At 31.8% G+C, this 16037-nt stretch overlaps 1 protein-coding gene across 2 annotated transcripts; it reads left to right on the top strand.

Moving 5' to 3' along the window:
• Nucleotides 1-8491: 8491 nt before the first annotated feature.
• On the top strand, nt 8492-14453 carry LOC103866893 (AT-hook motif nuclear-localized protein 22-like). Of its 2 annotated transcripts, none has more exons than XM_033292470.1 (3): nt 8492-13138; nt 13253-13330; nt 13857-14453. In XM_033292470.1, exon 1 carries the CDS (start codon nt 9008-9010, stop codon nt 9932-9934), a length of 927 nt encoding a protein of 308 aa, XP_033148361.1. In that variant the 5' UTR covers nt 8492-9007; the 3' UTR covers nt 9935-13138; nt 13253-13330; nt 13857-14453. The 2 variants fall into 2 exon arrangements, with proteins under 2 accessions (XP_033148361.1, XP_033148360.1); XM_033292469.1 differs by having other exon boundaries at nt 14000-14453.
• Nucleotides 14454-16037: the final 1584 nt, after the last annotated feature.

The following is a 16037-nucleotide window of genomic DNA, read 5'->3' on the forward strand; positions in this document are numbered from 1 at the left end:
CAAATTAATAATGAATTTCAAAGTATTATCAATGATAACTGATTAATAAAATTTTATAAAATTAGCATGTAATCCTATAACTAGATCTCGATCCGCGCAACCGCACAGATTTTTGTTTTCATTTATTTTTATATATATATTTTATTTGCAATCAATTATATATATATATGTCTATCAATTTTTAAAACATAATAAGCTTACTTTATATTTTCATTGAATATATTGTTTCAAACTTTTACATGTATTTGTATCTTCTTATATATATATTTTTTTGGATTATTATTTCATTATTAAAATTGTAACTATATATATATAAAGATTAGTAAAATATTATTTTATTGTCATATTCAAAGTTATTGTAACATTTCAAAAATTTAGTAAGTCTTTAAAAAATTAAACTTTTCGCTTCATATATTTATATTATCGAGTAAATGATTACACATTTAGTTTTTGTTTAATTTTTAAAATAAAATACATAGTTTAAAATTTTTTTTCATTGGTTTAAGGTAGTAAAAATTAATCATTGTTAGATAATATGATTTTTGTTATTTAAAAAAATCTTTATAATTTTAAAAGTTAACATCAACAAATATTTAAATATGTAGCATATAGAGTTATAGTATTACAACATTAAATTATATCAATTTAATTTATACTATCTATAAATCTAATGGATTATTTATTGTTTAAATCCAATTATTGATATCCCAATAAAAAATTTTGGTTGGCCCAAAATTTAAATGATAAGATTAGATATTAAAAGTAACATGACTTTTTAGGAATAATTCCATTATGTTTATTTTTTTTAAAAATCATACATAAATCAAAGTTGTGACTTATATTTTAATAAATAAGATTACACTTTCCTTCATCCCTTTATATATATAACATGTATTTTACAGTTTAGAAATAGTATAAATATAATTTTTTGCGTAGATTTATAAGTGTTACTTTTTCTTCTTTTCACTTTCTAAATTTAATTTCGAAAGACTGAAAATTGAAAGTAACCTTGTAGGCTTATACGTACTGTTAATCCGTTAAAACATATTAATATTTTTCCATTTATCAAATAAGAAATTGAAGAATTAATCAACGCTCACACAACATAAAATATACTATTAGTAAGCAGATTAGGACTATAATTAATTCAATATTTAAAATACGTCGTGCTTTGATGCTTTAAGGTGATGTTAATAGAATCGTTGACATTTTGGCACCAAGTTCTCGAGGCATATATTCGTTTCAAAAGATGATAAAAGATAAATGATAATTCTAAATAAATCACTGTCAATCGCAAGACAACCTCGATGTTGGTCCATTCTTATAACTCTTTTCCTTTTTTCATTTCATATATTTTCAATATTAATTTGATTTTGTTTGGGACAAGACAAGAACTATGTCTTATATTTTACGTAGATATAAATTAAAAACGAAGTCGCCAGTAAACTCTTAAGATAATATGAAAAGATGTGCAAGCTTTACGAACGATGTTGAAAAATGACAATACCAACTTGATTAGGTAGTAGATTACCAAAACAAAAACTTGATTAGGTAGTAGGAGTACTGTATAATAGAGGTTGGAAAATTAAATATAATAATATCCTGTTATAGCCTTATAGGTAATAAAATGCACGATAATGTCATTGTCATTCTTCAGCACTAATAAAAAAAAAAGTCTATTGCAAGTTTAATATACTAAAACTTCGATCGTTATATATCTTCAAGCCAGGGTGCCTTTTCCCTCTAATTATATATTTTATATATAACAAAGTTCATATAAAGTCCTTTCTCAAAAAAAGTTCATATATTAAAAATAGTATATACCACCAATTTCGTAATACATTTAAAGAAATTAGGTGCCAACAAAAATGCATCGAGCCATCGAGCTATGTTTTGTTTTTATCTAAACTGTCGCACCCATCCTTATCTCTCACTTAAATGAAACTTTAATCAGCCATTAGCTTCAATGTCCCTGTTGAGAATGTATTGAGAAAATTAGTTAATTCTTCTTATGATATCTACAAAATTTATGGGATTAAGATCGATAAAATTGTGTTAAAAAAAAAAGATCGATAAAATTATGAACTTTCCAACAAAAATATCAAACTTTCTTTTAAAAATGCGTTTAACATTTTGTACTTTTAATTATATCCTTTTTTGGAACAAAAAAGGTAATACAAAAAGGTATTAATTATATCTATATATTAATACAAACCAATAGGTTACAAAATTGGCTCATCAACTACATGTTAGAGATTTCGTTTATATTAAAAGTGAGGAGCTACATCTTAAACATCTATGGCCTCAATTTATGACTCTTCATTTGATATTACAATTAACAAAAATAACCAGTGAATCCGTTCAATCTGACTTTACAAATACTAATCAACTAAATATTTGTATGTTTTTATATGCATGGTTAAATTGGCTTATAGAGTTTATTTCAACTTAATGAATTTAAGTAATACTCCATATGTTTCAAATTATATGCCATTCTAGGTTTTTCACGCCAATTAAAAAATTCATTAAATGTTTAATTTTACACTTATTTAACTATTATAATTTTATTATTTTTATTTTATTCTTAATTTATGTAAATGTAACAGAGATAAATTAATACCATAAACTGCATAGAAATCCTAAAACGTTACTTATTTTGTGATGAACTTCTACTTTACAATGATATTTAATATGAAACTGAATGAGTAGTACTTCATCCGTTCCAAAAATATAGACTTTTTAGTATTTTTACACATATTAAGAAAACACATTAAAATACCATAATAAATGTATTATTTTCTATAATTTTCAATAACTTTTAACCAATAGTAATTCCATAAAATCAATTAATTTTCTTGAAGTTTACAATTTTTTCATAGAAACATACAAAAATACATTTTTCTGAAACAAACTTTTTTCTAAAAAGTCTATCATTAAAGAACGGAAAGAGCAGCTTTTTGAAAGATATAGGCAAAGTAGATAACAAGTTATCTTTGCTGAAAACTTAGATGCCTCAACTTAACAAAAGCAATCTATAGAGGTTATCTTTTTTTTTTTTTGAACAACCATAGAGATTACATATCTAGAGATGTAGAAAAGGAAGAGGAAATACATGTGAGATGCACCATATAAATGAGCATATGCAATTCACTGAGCTAAAAGATTACACACATAACCGTCCAAATATATCTAGTAATTCTCAAATATCTCGATATCTACACAAATGGTTACATAACATGTTAATTAGGTGTTACCAAAAAAACATGTTAATTAGGCTTTAGTGAGTTACTATGATCTAATTGTATTAATGGTTACAGATTTTGTAATTAGTTTTTAGATATCGTAACATGGGTTTCAGAGCCACATGCCCCCTCCTAATTGGATCTCAAATGAAGACAAATGAAGTGAGATGCCACTGGCTAGTCGTCCACCCACCCTAATCGGGTCGGGTGTCAGCGGGATCCGCGGGGGTGGGGGATGGGTGGGAAAGGGAAAAATCACGCCCATACGTCCTGGTTTCAGATTCAACCTACATCTCTCTCTTCTTCCCATGCGGTCAACACACACATTAAACTCTCTCTCGAATTACTAGTATTGCTAATTAGTAACTGCACTAGCAATATAATAATTCAAAATTTTTTATTTAACTTAATACTATATGATATAAGTGTATAGTATATATATTACCACCAGAAATTTCCATATTTCATCTAAACTTCCGATCAAATACAAGAAAATGAGTAGTCTGGATACTGAGGGAAAAAAACTTCCAGCAAACCCGCCACCATTTTTCCGTTGCCTTTGTAATGTCGATTAGAAAACTCATTGCATCCATCCGATTAAGATTACTCTCGGAATGACTTTGTGAGACAATTGTAACAAAAAAGCAATACGAATAGGATATTGTCCGTAAGAGTACATAAAATCTTGAACGTTAGAATTTAAAATGTGTAACTATATAAAATGTTGTATATACACTGAGGATTTTCCGCAATGTTGTTCTCCAATCATCATATCTACACTTCCTTCTTTTATCACATATTGTTTGAATATTTGTTTTATATATCGTGTATATAACAGTGGACGAAGAAGAAAACAAAAGGCAATGACCTTTTGGTATACACTATGAAACTTGTAAGGGATGTGTATAGTTATTATTTATATGTACGTAATTTAATGTGTGGAAGCCGGATTATTAAAAGATAATCCGACACAATTAATGAATCACATAAAATTATAAAACTGTCCAACATTTAACAAACTTCAACTACATAAATTTAGTATTGACAATTTAAAACTGATTATTATACTTCATAAAAGCATGGATGAATCATAACCAGAATCCTATGCTTTCTTTATAGGTATGTAACAGCGATTCCCATCTTCTTTTATATGACTTTTATCCTTAATACAACCCATATTAGTAATATATATTCTATTTGTTTCAAAATACACAAAATTTTAGGATTTTGCAAAATTATTAAGAAATTTATTTTTCATCTTAAAAATATTATTAAAATATAAGTTAAATTATTCAACCAATCACAAAACAGAATACAAAATATTATTGGTTACATAGTTATTGATAAAGTTAAAAATACATTGAAATATAAAAATATCATCTATTTTGAAACATCAAAAACTCCATAAAACATCATCTATAAACGGAGGGAGTACTCTTTTGTTCAGGTTTTGAATAAAAAAAGTGTACAGATAAAAATACTCAAGACAAATAAAATGGAAAACAAGAAACTAGAAAGTAATAAGTGGCAACACTTTTTGACATGTCTTGTCCGGAGAATGTTTACTTTGGTGGTCGTGTGAGCAAGAAAACAACTGAAGTTGCATATTTTGGGAAATTTATATTTACTTTTGACATATTTAAGGTAATTATTAGAGCAGTGAATTTTCTTGCTAAAATCACCCGTTGATGACCTGAAATATTCCGATCGTGACGTGAAAGCCACCCTTCGAGTTGCAGGCATGTCCCTGAATGAGTCAATGTTTATAGGGAAGTGATTTAACATTAAATGAATCATTCACGCGTGTCAGCTTCTCCACGTGCGAGTGTGAGCTGGTTTTCGCTGGCTGGTCTTGTAACGTGAAGGCATCGCAACCGACGGGGACAAACATCCAACGGCGTCTGACGCGCTTGTCATCTTCTCTTTCCCTCCACTTCTTGTCTCTTTAGTCTTTCTCAAGTTTTGCGAATTACGAGCTTGAATCTACCCTCATCGAGCGAACCATACACAATTAATCCTTTCAGCAACATCTGAATATGATAATAATACTACTACTTTGCTAGTATATGTTAAAAAGCCAAAAAAAAACAAATCGGCTGAAAATAAAGGAACTTAAGTCAGTTTTTCTTGAACCGTCTACTCAGTAATAAGTAACTTTCAGAATATCAGAGTTTATGGGCTCGAGAATTTAACGTTTCACACATTCCTTTTGGTAAAATGTATTTTCTCGTTTAGTTCTGTTTTTAATCTTCAAATTGTTTCACTATTATTCCCATTACTAAAATATGTTTTTATGTCATAACTGATTTCTTTATACATATATTTATGATAATAGTAGAGATTTGCAAGGGCGGACAGCAAATGAGCGAAATTTTTAGCTGATGTGGAATGATTAGCTACCAATGCAATCGTGTAATTAAACACACAGTATAATAATATATGGACATTAATTATTGACGTACATGTAGTTTTTTTCAGAAAAATGATTTCTATCATCGTTATTTCGTGGATAATAACATATCAGTATACAATTAAGTGGTTCTCTTCTCCTAGATTTTAAGTGAAATAATTAAACAGCTTCTGTCATCATCCAACGACAATAACGTCTCTTCTTTTCTCAGCTTGTTTTTGCCATTTCAACTCGTAATTATTTATCACTAACTTTCATGCACCTTAATTAAGTAATCTTAACTTATATGTTGCGGACACATGTATCATGTTAAAATATATTTGCAGGTCAAAAACATTTATTTGTGAGAAAAAGAAAACAGCTATATGTATTTTTTTCTACAATTAACCCTACGAGATCTTTTATTATAAGTACTCCCTCCGTATCATTTTAAGTGATGTTTAAGAATTTTAATTTGTTTCATAATAAATGATTTTTTCACCATTTAAAATAAAATTTAATGTCATTTAAAATTTATGACCAATTACAAAATACTGTATTTTTTTATTGGTTGAACTAGTTTTATTTAATATTATTTTTATGTATCCAAGATAAATTACATAAAATTTTATATTTTTTAAATTTATGTGTAAAAAACCTTAAACATCAGTTAAAATGATGCATAGGGAGTATTTTAAAGGAGCCATTTCTTAACGCTTGTTTGAAAATGAATACTTGATTCTTCACATCATGTACGTTAAATGAGCCAATTAATCATACGCACGTAAACACAAAATGAATACTTGATTCTTCACATCATCTACATAGTTTTGTTTTGTTTGAACTAGTGACTGCTAAAAATGATATATAATCATATCAGGAATATATAAGTGTTTGTGTTATGACCTAGGTCTCTCTAAAAATATATATATAAGTGTTTGGCTCATTCTACCTTCTTATTGTATTGGAGACTATAAATTTCTCCGTTGCTCTTTACGTTTTGATTGTGCGTATATAGATAGAATTCTTATTTTCTTATGTTATACCGTCACATTTAGAAACATAATAAAAAATGAAGTAAAAAGACTCGTGAATGTTAGCTACAAAATTAGATCTCGTGAATTGATAAATGTAATTAAAGACCGTACATTAGGGCATGTACCAGCTATAAAATCATACATATATACATCAGTTTCATCAAAGCTTAATTAAGTTTAAACAAAATCATTTTAGATTCGAGATTGACTCGTGCGCTTTAATTTGTGTGTCCATTATAATCTTTGATATAATTCCACGCATCCATGGACTGCATATCTAGTAAACATCATCCAATATTTTTCACGGAATTATTTTGCTAAATTTAATCTACTCTATTAAAATAGAGTCCTAAATTTATCTACCATAAAAGTTCTCATTTAAGTTTTGGTCTGTTTGAAATTTGTTAGGAAGCTACTTAATTTATGGACCATAACAAGTTAATTACATTATTATTTGTAGATATATCACACGCTTTTATCTCCTATTAAACCGACTACATCTACTAACCCAGCATCTACTCTATTAAATGTAAACCAATATAACCATACGATTTAATTTAAATCGTGAATCGTAAACCCAACATCTACTCTATTAAATGTAAACCAATATAACCATAGGATTTAATTTAAATCATGAACCAGTGTTATATACAATTACAATAAACCAATTATGTACTCTATCTACTCTATTAAAATAGAATTCTATTTAAATTTTATCATGGCATATTTTTAATTTGGACTTATTGAGCAGGTTGTGACCAAATATAAAAACAAACTAATATATACAATTTGATGTGGTAACTGGTATATTTATATTAAACCAACTATGGTTTTCATTAATATTTGAGTAACAAACCATATTTTTTAATCTGAACCAAAAAAATACGGTTTGAATTAACTCGGAGAAATCAATTGAACTTATTAAAATCTCATCTAATAGATGGATTGGTTATTTTTGCTCCACGTTTTGAAACCTATAGGTTAAGTGATCAATATGGTCAACTTCCATGGATTAATTATGAACTCAAAAATCATGATCTATAAAGTGTTTTGACCAATTAGATTATAATTAACATCGACTTCTTCTTCTTAACCATGTCAAACATTTTATACCCAAATCTCTATTATACACCCAAACACAACATCAACGTGTTATTCCGCGATGGTATATTCCTTAGAAAATATAGCATGCAAAAAAACATATTTCAACAATATCATTCTAGATAGTTTTAGATATATTTTTATGTATTCGAAATTCAAAATCTATTTTAAAAATATAGAACATGGCACTGAAAAAATATTTCCCTAAATCTATGCATGTTTAATTTTAATTTACCAGCTTCCATTGATACCAAATATTTGATATTCGTAACAATATCAAAACATATATACAATATTTTAAATTTATGCTATAATCCCGGGTTGGAATGAATATTCGGTAATTTTGATAATAGCTTCTATTTTCAAATTTTGTGGTTCTAAACATCGACACCAAATTAAGACTACTATTATGTAATTAATACAAAACAAACATCATATATTATAAATAAAAATTCAAAAAAAAAATAATAATCCGTGCAATCCCACAGACACTATAAATAAAGTATAACTACAAAATTAGATGAGCCAAACCAAAAACTAAAATAACGAAACTCAAATTCATAAATAACCAAACTATTACTATATTTTTTGAACCAAAATCAAAATCCATAACCGAACCGGAACTAAACCAAAAAATAAAACAATAATTTAACGTGAATCAAAATTATTAAATATCATCAATCTTCATAAAATTTTAATTTTAAAACGTAACTTATAAATACAAATATAAGTAATCCCGCACAACAGTGCGGGTCTTAATCTAGTTTTTCCTTATTTTTCAATCAAAGAGAGACAAACACACAACTGAAAATTATTACACAACATGAAAAATTGGACCCCACAAAGTGACTATAGTAGGTAGGACCCACAAACCGCCATGAGGCACGCTGTCTATCTAAAGTCTAAACCAAACTAAACCCATCTTCCATCTGAATACTTTCTTACCCTTAACCTCTCAGACCTAACCCTAAATCCATCTCTCTCTCTCTCTCTCTCTCTCTCTCTCTTTTTCTCACAAGCTTCATCTTCATGTTTTACTAGTCCACCTCCAGTTTCATTGTACATGTACATGACCTTGTATCTCTTTTCTTTTGCTCTTCTTCAAAATTTTCAATCTTCTTCCCCTTGATTAATTGTATTTCCATACTCAAGCTAAGCTACTGGTTTTGGTTTGAGCGAAAGAGAAAAAGGAGATTAATTAACTAGGGTTTTTAATTGTTTGTCTTTTCACTCAAGAAATGGATCAAGTCTCTCGCTCTCTTCCTTTTCTCTCAAGAGATCTTCATCTTCACCCACACCATCAGTTTCAGCATCAGCAGCAACACAATCACGTCCACGAGATCGACCAGCACCGAATCAGCGGCCTAAAACGCGACCGAGACACTAAGATCGATCCAAACGAGCACTCTCCAGCCGGAAAAGATCAAAACACTCCCGGTTCCGGCGGAGAAACCGGCGGTGGAGATAATCAAATCACGAGAAGACCACGTGGCAGACCAGCTGGATCCAAGAACAAACCAAAACCACCAATCATCGTCACGAGAGACAGCGCGAACGCTCTCAAATCCCATGTGATGGAAGTAGCCAACGGATGTGACGTCATGGAAAGCGTCACGGTCTTCGCTCGCCGTCGCCAACGCGGTGTATGCGTTTTGAGCGGAAACGGCGCCGTTACTAACGTTACCATAAGACAGCCAGCTACGGTACCTGGTGGCGGCTCGTCTGTGGTTAACTTGCACGGACGTTTCGAGATTCTTTCTCTCTCGGGATCTTTCCTCCCTCCTCCGGCTCCACCCGCTGCTTCCGGTCTAACGATTTACCTAGCCGGTGGTCAAGGACAAGTAGTTGGAGGGAGCGTGGTGGGTCCACTCATGGCTTCGGGACCTGTGGTGATTATGGCTGCTTCGTTTGGGAACGCTGCGTATGAGAGGTTGCCTTTAGAGGAAGAAGATCAGGAAGAGCAGCAAACGTCTGGAGCGGTTGTTAATAATAATAATAATATCGATGGAAACGGAACGATGGGTGGTGGGACGCAAACGCAGCAGCAGCAGCAGTTGATGCAAGATCCGACGTCGTTTATTCAAGGGCTGCAACCAAATCTTATGAGTTCATCTGTTCAATTGCCAGGCGAAGCTTATTGGGGAACTCCGAGACCATCTTTCTAATTCGCCAAAATAATAATAATGATACGTTTCTTCGTTTTTCAATTTTTAATATATCTTCTGTTAAATTTTAATTTTATTTTCTAAAAGATAATTTGATGAAGATTTGGGGTACGTATGGAATCGACGAGAACCGTTTTGGTCATGAGAATGGTCGATCGATCTTTTAGGTTTGCGAGGGGGGTTTTGTGTGTCTGCGTTGACTAAGAAAAAATAATAAATTGGTTCCAAGTTTTTATGATCCATGTGTTAGTGATAACTAAGCTTTGCGTATATGTTAAATTATAGTGCATATATACGCTTATTGAAATGTTTATAACGCTCAACGAGTACACCCAAGAAAAAGTTACATGTTACTAACCATGTCAATTTTTTTTGTTGTATACTAGGTCAAATATATGTTTTTAGTCCGTTACTTATTAAAGTCTAAATCCATTTCCCGAAAAATTCACATTGTTTGTATGTTATTATTTTTCTGTGTTAAAGATTTATTAATAGTGGTTATTTGTATTTAGTATCAACGGCTATAAAATAAAATTATATTAGTTGTAAGGTAGAATATAGATCGTGAGGCAAGAGGCATAAAAGAAAAAGGAGAAAAGGATGATTGTTCCGAGGTTGGTAAGATAATGGTGAGGCAAGAGGCATAATGACAAGAACAAGACTTGGGAACAAGGTGATTGCATTTGGCGGATACTTGTATTTACACATTTACACGAAAATCCTTAGATATGTACACTTTTTTTTTTAGATATGTACACTTATACAAGTAGTTTCCTGATATTTAGAAACTAATCAAATAATTGTACAGTATATTACTGTGATGTTATTTTTCAAGTAAGAAAAGAGTCGAGTAGAAATATATACTAAATCTTCGAACAAGAAAATGATGATTACATCGACTAGCTCACTTGATCACTGCATATACTATATACTATCACATACTACTGTACATTTTATGGAAGAACATAATTTATGTGTGTAGGGTTTGTTTTGTAAGTAGATAGAGAAGGGAAGAAGAGCATTGGATGTAGCACCAACGCACGTGCGTGTCTCTGAGAAGGAAAAGTTCCTTTACGAGGAGATGAGTGAAGTGAGAGTTCCTTACTTCCAAAGCCACCTCCCTTCCACACTTTCTTTTTTTTTTTGACTAAAGGCATTCATATTAAAATTACGGAAAGAAATAAAAAGTTTTACAAGCATAAAGCTATAGTCAAACCCCTACACAAAAGCCCGTACATAGTTATAACCCATAATTGAGATCAGAATGACAAGGTTGAATTTTTTCAAAAGATCAGATAGTTGAGGAGTCAGGGAGATCAATTCATGGAGGTATCGGCAGTGTGTTAAACCACCTTTGCATGAGAGAGGAGGATAGGGACGGCGATGAAGATCTATAGCTCAGTATCTTGTCCCTGATCAGACGATCCAAGGAGGAGATAATCATGTCTGATGATTGGAACCGCTGACTATGGAGCCGCTGATTCCGCTCACGCCACAAAAAGTAGATCACCGCTTGCCAACATAAGAGGACGAGGCGATTAGCATGTCTATCCCCAGTTAGTGCCATCAGACGGTTTATTGTATCTTGCCAAGAGGGGGAGGAAGTGAATGAACATCTGCGCCCGACCTCCGACCAAACTCTCATAGAGAAAGGGCATCTAAAGAACAGGTGATCCCTAGATTCCGGTTCCAAATTACACAACAAGCAATTACTATCCACCGATAGTCCCCAAGCAAGGAGACGATCACGCGTTGGGCATCTATTCAACACAACTAACCAGACAAGAAAGCTGTGTTTTGGGATTCCTCGTTTTGTCCAAACCACCTTCGCCCACGGAACTTTAGCTTCTTCTCCCTTCAGTTCCCAATATACTTGTGAAGTTTTGTATGTTCCCGATGCTACTCCTTCTACTATCCATTCATAACTGTCCTCAATTCCCTCTTGCAGAACCATAGTTGTTAGAGCTACTTGAACCTGAATCATTGCTTCCGATCGTGCACGAGGTAGTAACCAGTTGCCCGACCTGTTAAGATTCGCTAGAGTAGCAGCCATGGGGATCCCCTGTCTGGATGCCAGAGTTGAAGCGAAGTGGTCCTGCAGAGAGCCCAACAGGGACCAGTTATCCGTCCAGAAGCGGCACTCCACTCCATTACCTACTCGCATTTTGATCCATGTATACACTTCTCCTCGCATCTTGATTAACTTGTTAGCTAACCAAGAGTTTGAAGCACTAGTTTTGACGGTCCAGAAGTTAGAAAGCGAACCCTGTAGGATCTCCGACTTGAACCAAGCAACCCTTCCACACTTTCCCCATCATCTCTTATCTGTCTCCCTTTTGCATTTACATCTCATTTCCTCTTTCACCTTTTTCTATAACCTATCGATCGCTCTCTCTTTTTTTTTTGCTGTCCGAACGATTACTATCAATCATATAATTATAACGACAAATATAATTTGAACATAGCCTGCGCAATTATGTTGCGCAATTATGTTTATGGTGGATGATATACATTCTTATATGTTGTCTATTAAGAACATGATTAATCTGGGCTTTTAATTTGTGATTCTTAACTCATGTTTTGACACTTTTTTTTTTATATTTTTCGACTAAAAATTGTCTCTTAAACCATAATTACCGGAATCTTGAGAATTTTTTTTCTTTTTGTTTTCTAAAAAAAATTAAAAAATAAACTTATCGCGGGCAGCCACGTATCGGTAGGGCTCGCAAACAATGCAAAAACTCCCCAAAAACCGATCATTATTTCGTGATTTTAGAGATCGGTTTCTAAATTTTTTGTGGGATCCACGCGTTAGTGGGGCCACAAACAGTTTAAAAACCTCCTTTAGAAACCAGCGATATTTATGCTCTTAGGACATACACATCGGTGCATCTAATGACGTATCTTAACAAATAAGAGGCAAAAAAATAAATACAAATTAAGCTAATAATCGTGGGACGTTAACAAAATTAGAACTTTTCTTACGCGTCCTTGGGTAGCACGTGTCAAGAGATGAGAGGAAGACTGAAGGGGTAGAGGTAGAGGAAACGTATCGAGCATTCTCGACTTCATTCTTCTTGTCTCCTCTCTCTCTCTCTTTCCTCAATCTCGACGGCGATTTCAGTCTCGCAATCTCGCAAGAAAAAATCGACACCGAGCTCTCGTTAAATCGTCATCCTATCCGCCGAATCTAATATACCGCTGGTACGTGTTCTTCTCTGATCTCCCTGTTGCGATTTTCCCAGATTTAATCACCGATCTTTTTTTTTTTTTTTGGTTTGTGGGTTTGATTCGGTCTTGCATGCTTGGGTATTGTAGTGGGATAATCGAAATCGGTGACGATTCTCAACGTCTCCCACTTCTCTCTCACATCGAAACCTTCTCCTCCGAAACCAGGTGTGTCTTCGTTCTCTCTACTCCGTTTGCTTGTTGTATGATTGGTAGGAAGTGGAATTGACTTATTCATTGTCTTATTAGTGAGTTAATTGACTGATTTGTGAATTCGTTGGAGTAAAAGTTTTCTTCGGATTTGTATGGTTGTTAATTAAACTTGAGTTGTTTTTGTGTTAATCGATTCCTTTAGTAGAGTTGTTAAGAATGGGTTGGTAATTTTCTTGACTTGTTATGTAAATTAAACATGTTTTCTTTTGTTTAATCGATGAGTTGTTTATGTGTTCTTTAGGACAAAGAATGGTTTCGTTATAAAGTTTAGATTTTTAAACTTGAGTTGTTCATTGTTTGCTTTACAATGAGAAAATGAGTTCTGTGAATATAAAGAAAGGATGTTTTTGCCTTAGATCGTTGGGTAGGTAAACGTTTTAATGAGGTTAAATAGTAAAAGCATTGGTATGTGTTGATGTGTGATCCAAAATTGAAGTGAATTGTGGTGAAGAACTGCATAACATGTTGAAATGATCTACAGGTTCAAAGTGCTCACTTTGGAAAACGTATCTTCAGCACTTTGGTGCTGTAGGAAATATTTCTGCATAAGTATAGTATCTGATTCTATCAGAGGGTTCTCACTAAAGCCCTAGCTATAAATACTTGTTTCTTCATCTTCTCCAGATAAGCCTTAGCAGTCAACTAGCTGCCGAGATTGCAGCCAATCCAGGGCAGTCCAAGAGGGATGTTCCTGGTGACTCAGAGAGAGAGAGAGAGAGAGAGAGAGAGAGAGAGAGAGAGAGAGAGAGAGAGAGAGAGAGAGAGAGAGAAGAGAGAGAGAGAGAGAGAGAGAGAGAGAGAGAGAGAGAGAGAGAGAGAGAGAGAGGAGAGAGAGAGAGAGTGAAAGAGAGAGCTTGGTGTAGAGTTCTTCTTGGGTTCCTCTTGTATATCTCCTCTTTCTTGTTGTTCTTCTTCTCTGTTCTTGAGAAGCTCAAGCTAGGTTGTTAGCTGAGTGTAAGAAAGTAACCGTGAGAGGGTGATTGTAATCTCCGGTGAATTTTTTTTCAACTTTGTAATTTTCTTTTTTTTTTAACTTTGTAATGTTCTTATGTTTAATGTTATATGTTTTATTGTAAAATCCAACCAATCAATTTTCAAAAAAAAACAAAATTTACAATTTTGCTAAGAACCTACCAAAACATCTACCAATAATCTCTACTTTTAATCATGTATCTTACCAAAATCTCTTAATCTAATTATATTATTAAAGTAATACTAAGATATGCAATTGCATATCTAGCAATGCGGATGCCCTTATATCTCTTATTTAAGAGACAGTTCTTAGCTTTTCTTAGTTAAAAGCTAAGAAACGGTTCTCAACCGCAGCAAAGAAACGGTTCTTAACCGAAGTTAAGAATCCCACCTCAAGAGCATGGGTTAATCATGGTCTAATATACTGACGGCAACTCGGGTTAACACATAGATTTTGAAAAAAATTCAAAAAAATATGATATTATTGTTTTAATGCATAGTTGTATCATGAACTAACATATGATGATGGTTAGAGAGGTTTGGAACCTTTTTTCTCTTCTTTTCTCTAAACCATCAATTTTATTGTGGTTTGTGCACTGATATAGTGAGCATATGAAGTTTTACTAAATTAATTGATAAAAAAATAGAACGACGTTCATTTCCCATGTAAGAGAATTTAGAATACATTAATATAAATATATAATGTGGAAAGAAATTTTAAAACAACTCTAAAAATTATGGGCTTCTGTATATTAACCATTTACCAAAAATTGAATATTTTATAGGGGGTTAACACATAGATTTTGAGAAAATTTCAAAAAATATGATAATTTTGTTTTAATGCATAGTTGTATCATGAACTAACATATGATGATGATCAAAGATGTTTGTATTTTAGTTAATGATACAACTATGCATTAAATAATATTATCATATTTTTTGAATTTTTCTTACAATCTACGTGTTAACCCCTACAATTAATATTCAGTTTCTCGGTAAATGGTTAATATACTAAAGTCTCTAATTTTTAGTGTTGTTTTTAATTTCTAATCATATTCCATATTTGTATTAATGTATTCTAAACTCTTTTACATGGTAAATAGGCGTTGTTCTATTTTTTTTATCAATTAATTTAATAAAACTTCATATGCTCCATAAATTAGTGGACAAACCACAATAAAATCGTTATTTTAGAGAGAAAAAAGACAGAAAATGTTCCAAAACTCTCTCATCATAATCATATGTTATTTTATGATACAACTATGCATTAAAAGAACATTGTAATATTTTTTGAATTTTTCTCAAAATCCATGTGTATATTAAAATATTAAATTTTATATATTGAAGCTTATAATTTTTAGTGTTGTTTTAAAATTTTTAACACATTCTATATTTGTATTAATGTATTCGAAACTCTCTTACATGGTAAATGGGCGTCGCTCTATTTTTTTATCAATTAATTTAGTAAAACTTCATAAGCTCCGTAAATCAATCGACAAACCACAACAAAATCTCTATTCTGGAGAAACAGGGATAACAAATGTTCCCAACCTCTATGACCATCATCATATGTTAGTTCATAATACAACTATGCATTAAAACAATATTTTCATATTTTTTTTAATTTTCTCAAAATCTATGTATTAACAAACCCCTAGAAAATATTTAGTTTTTCAGTAAATGGTTAATA

Source organism: Brassica rapa, chromosome A05 (assembly GCF_000309985.2).
Source record: "Brassica rapa cultivar Chiifu-401-42 chromosome A05, CAAS_Brap_v3.01, whole genome shotgun sequence".
Classification (NCBI taxonomy): domain Eukaryota; kingdom Viridiplantae; phylum Streptophyta; class Magnoliopsida; order Brassicales; family Brassicaceae; genus Brassica; species Brassica rapa.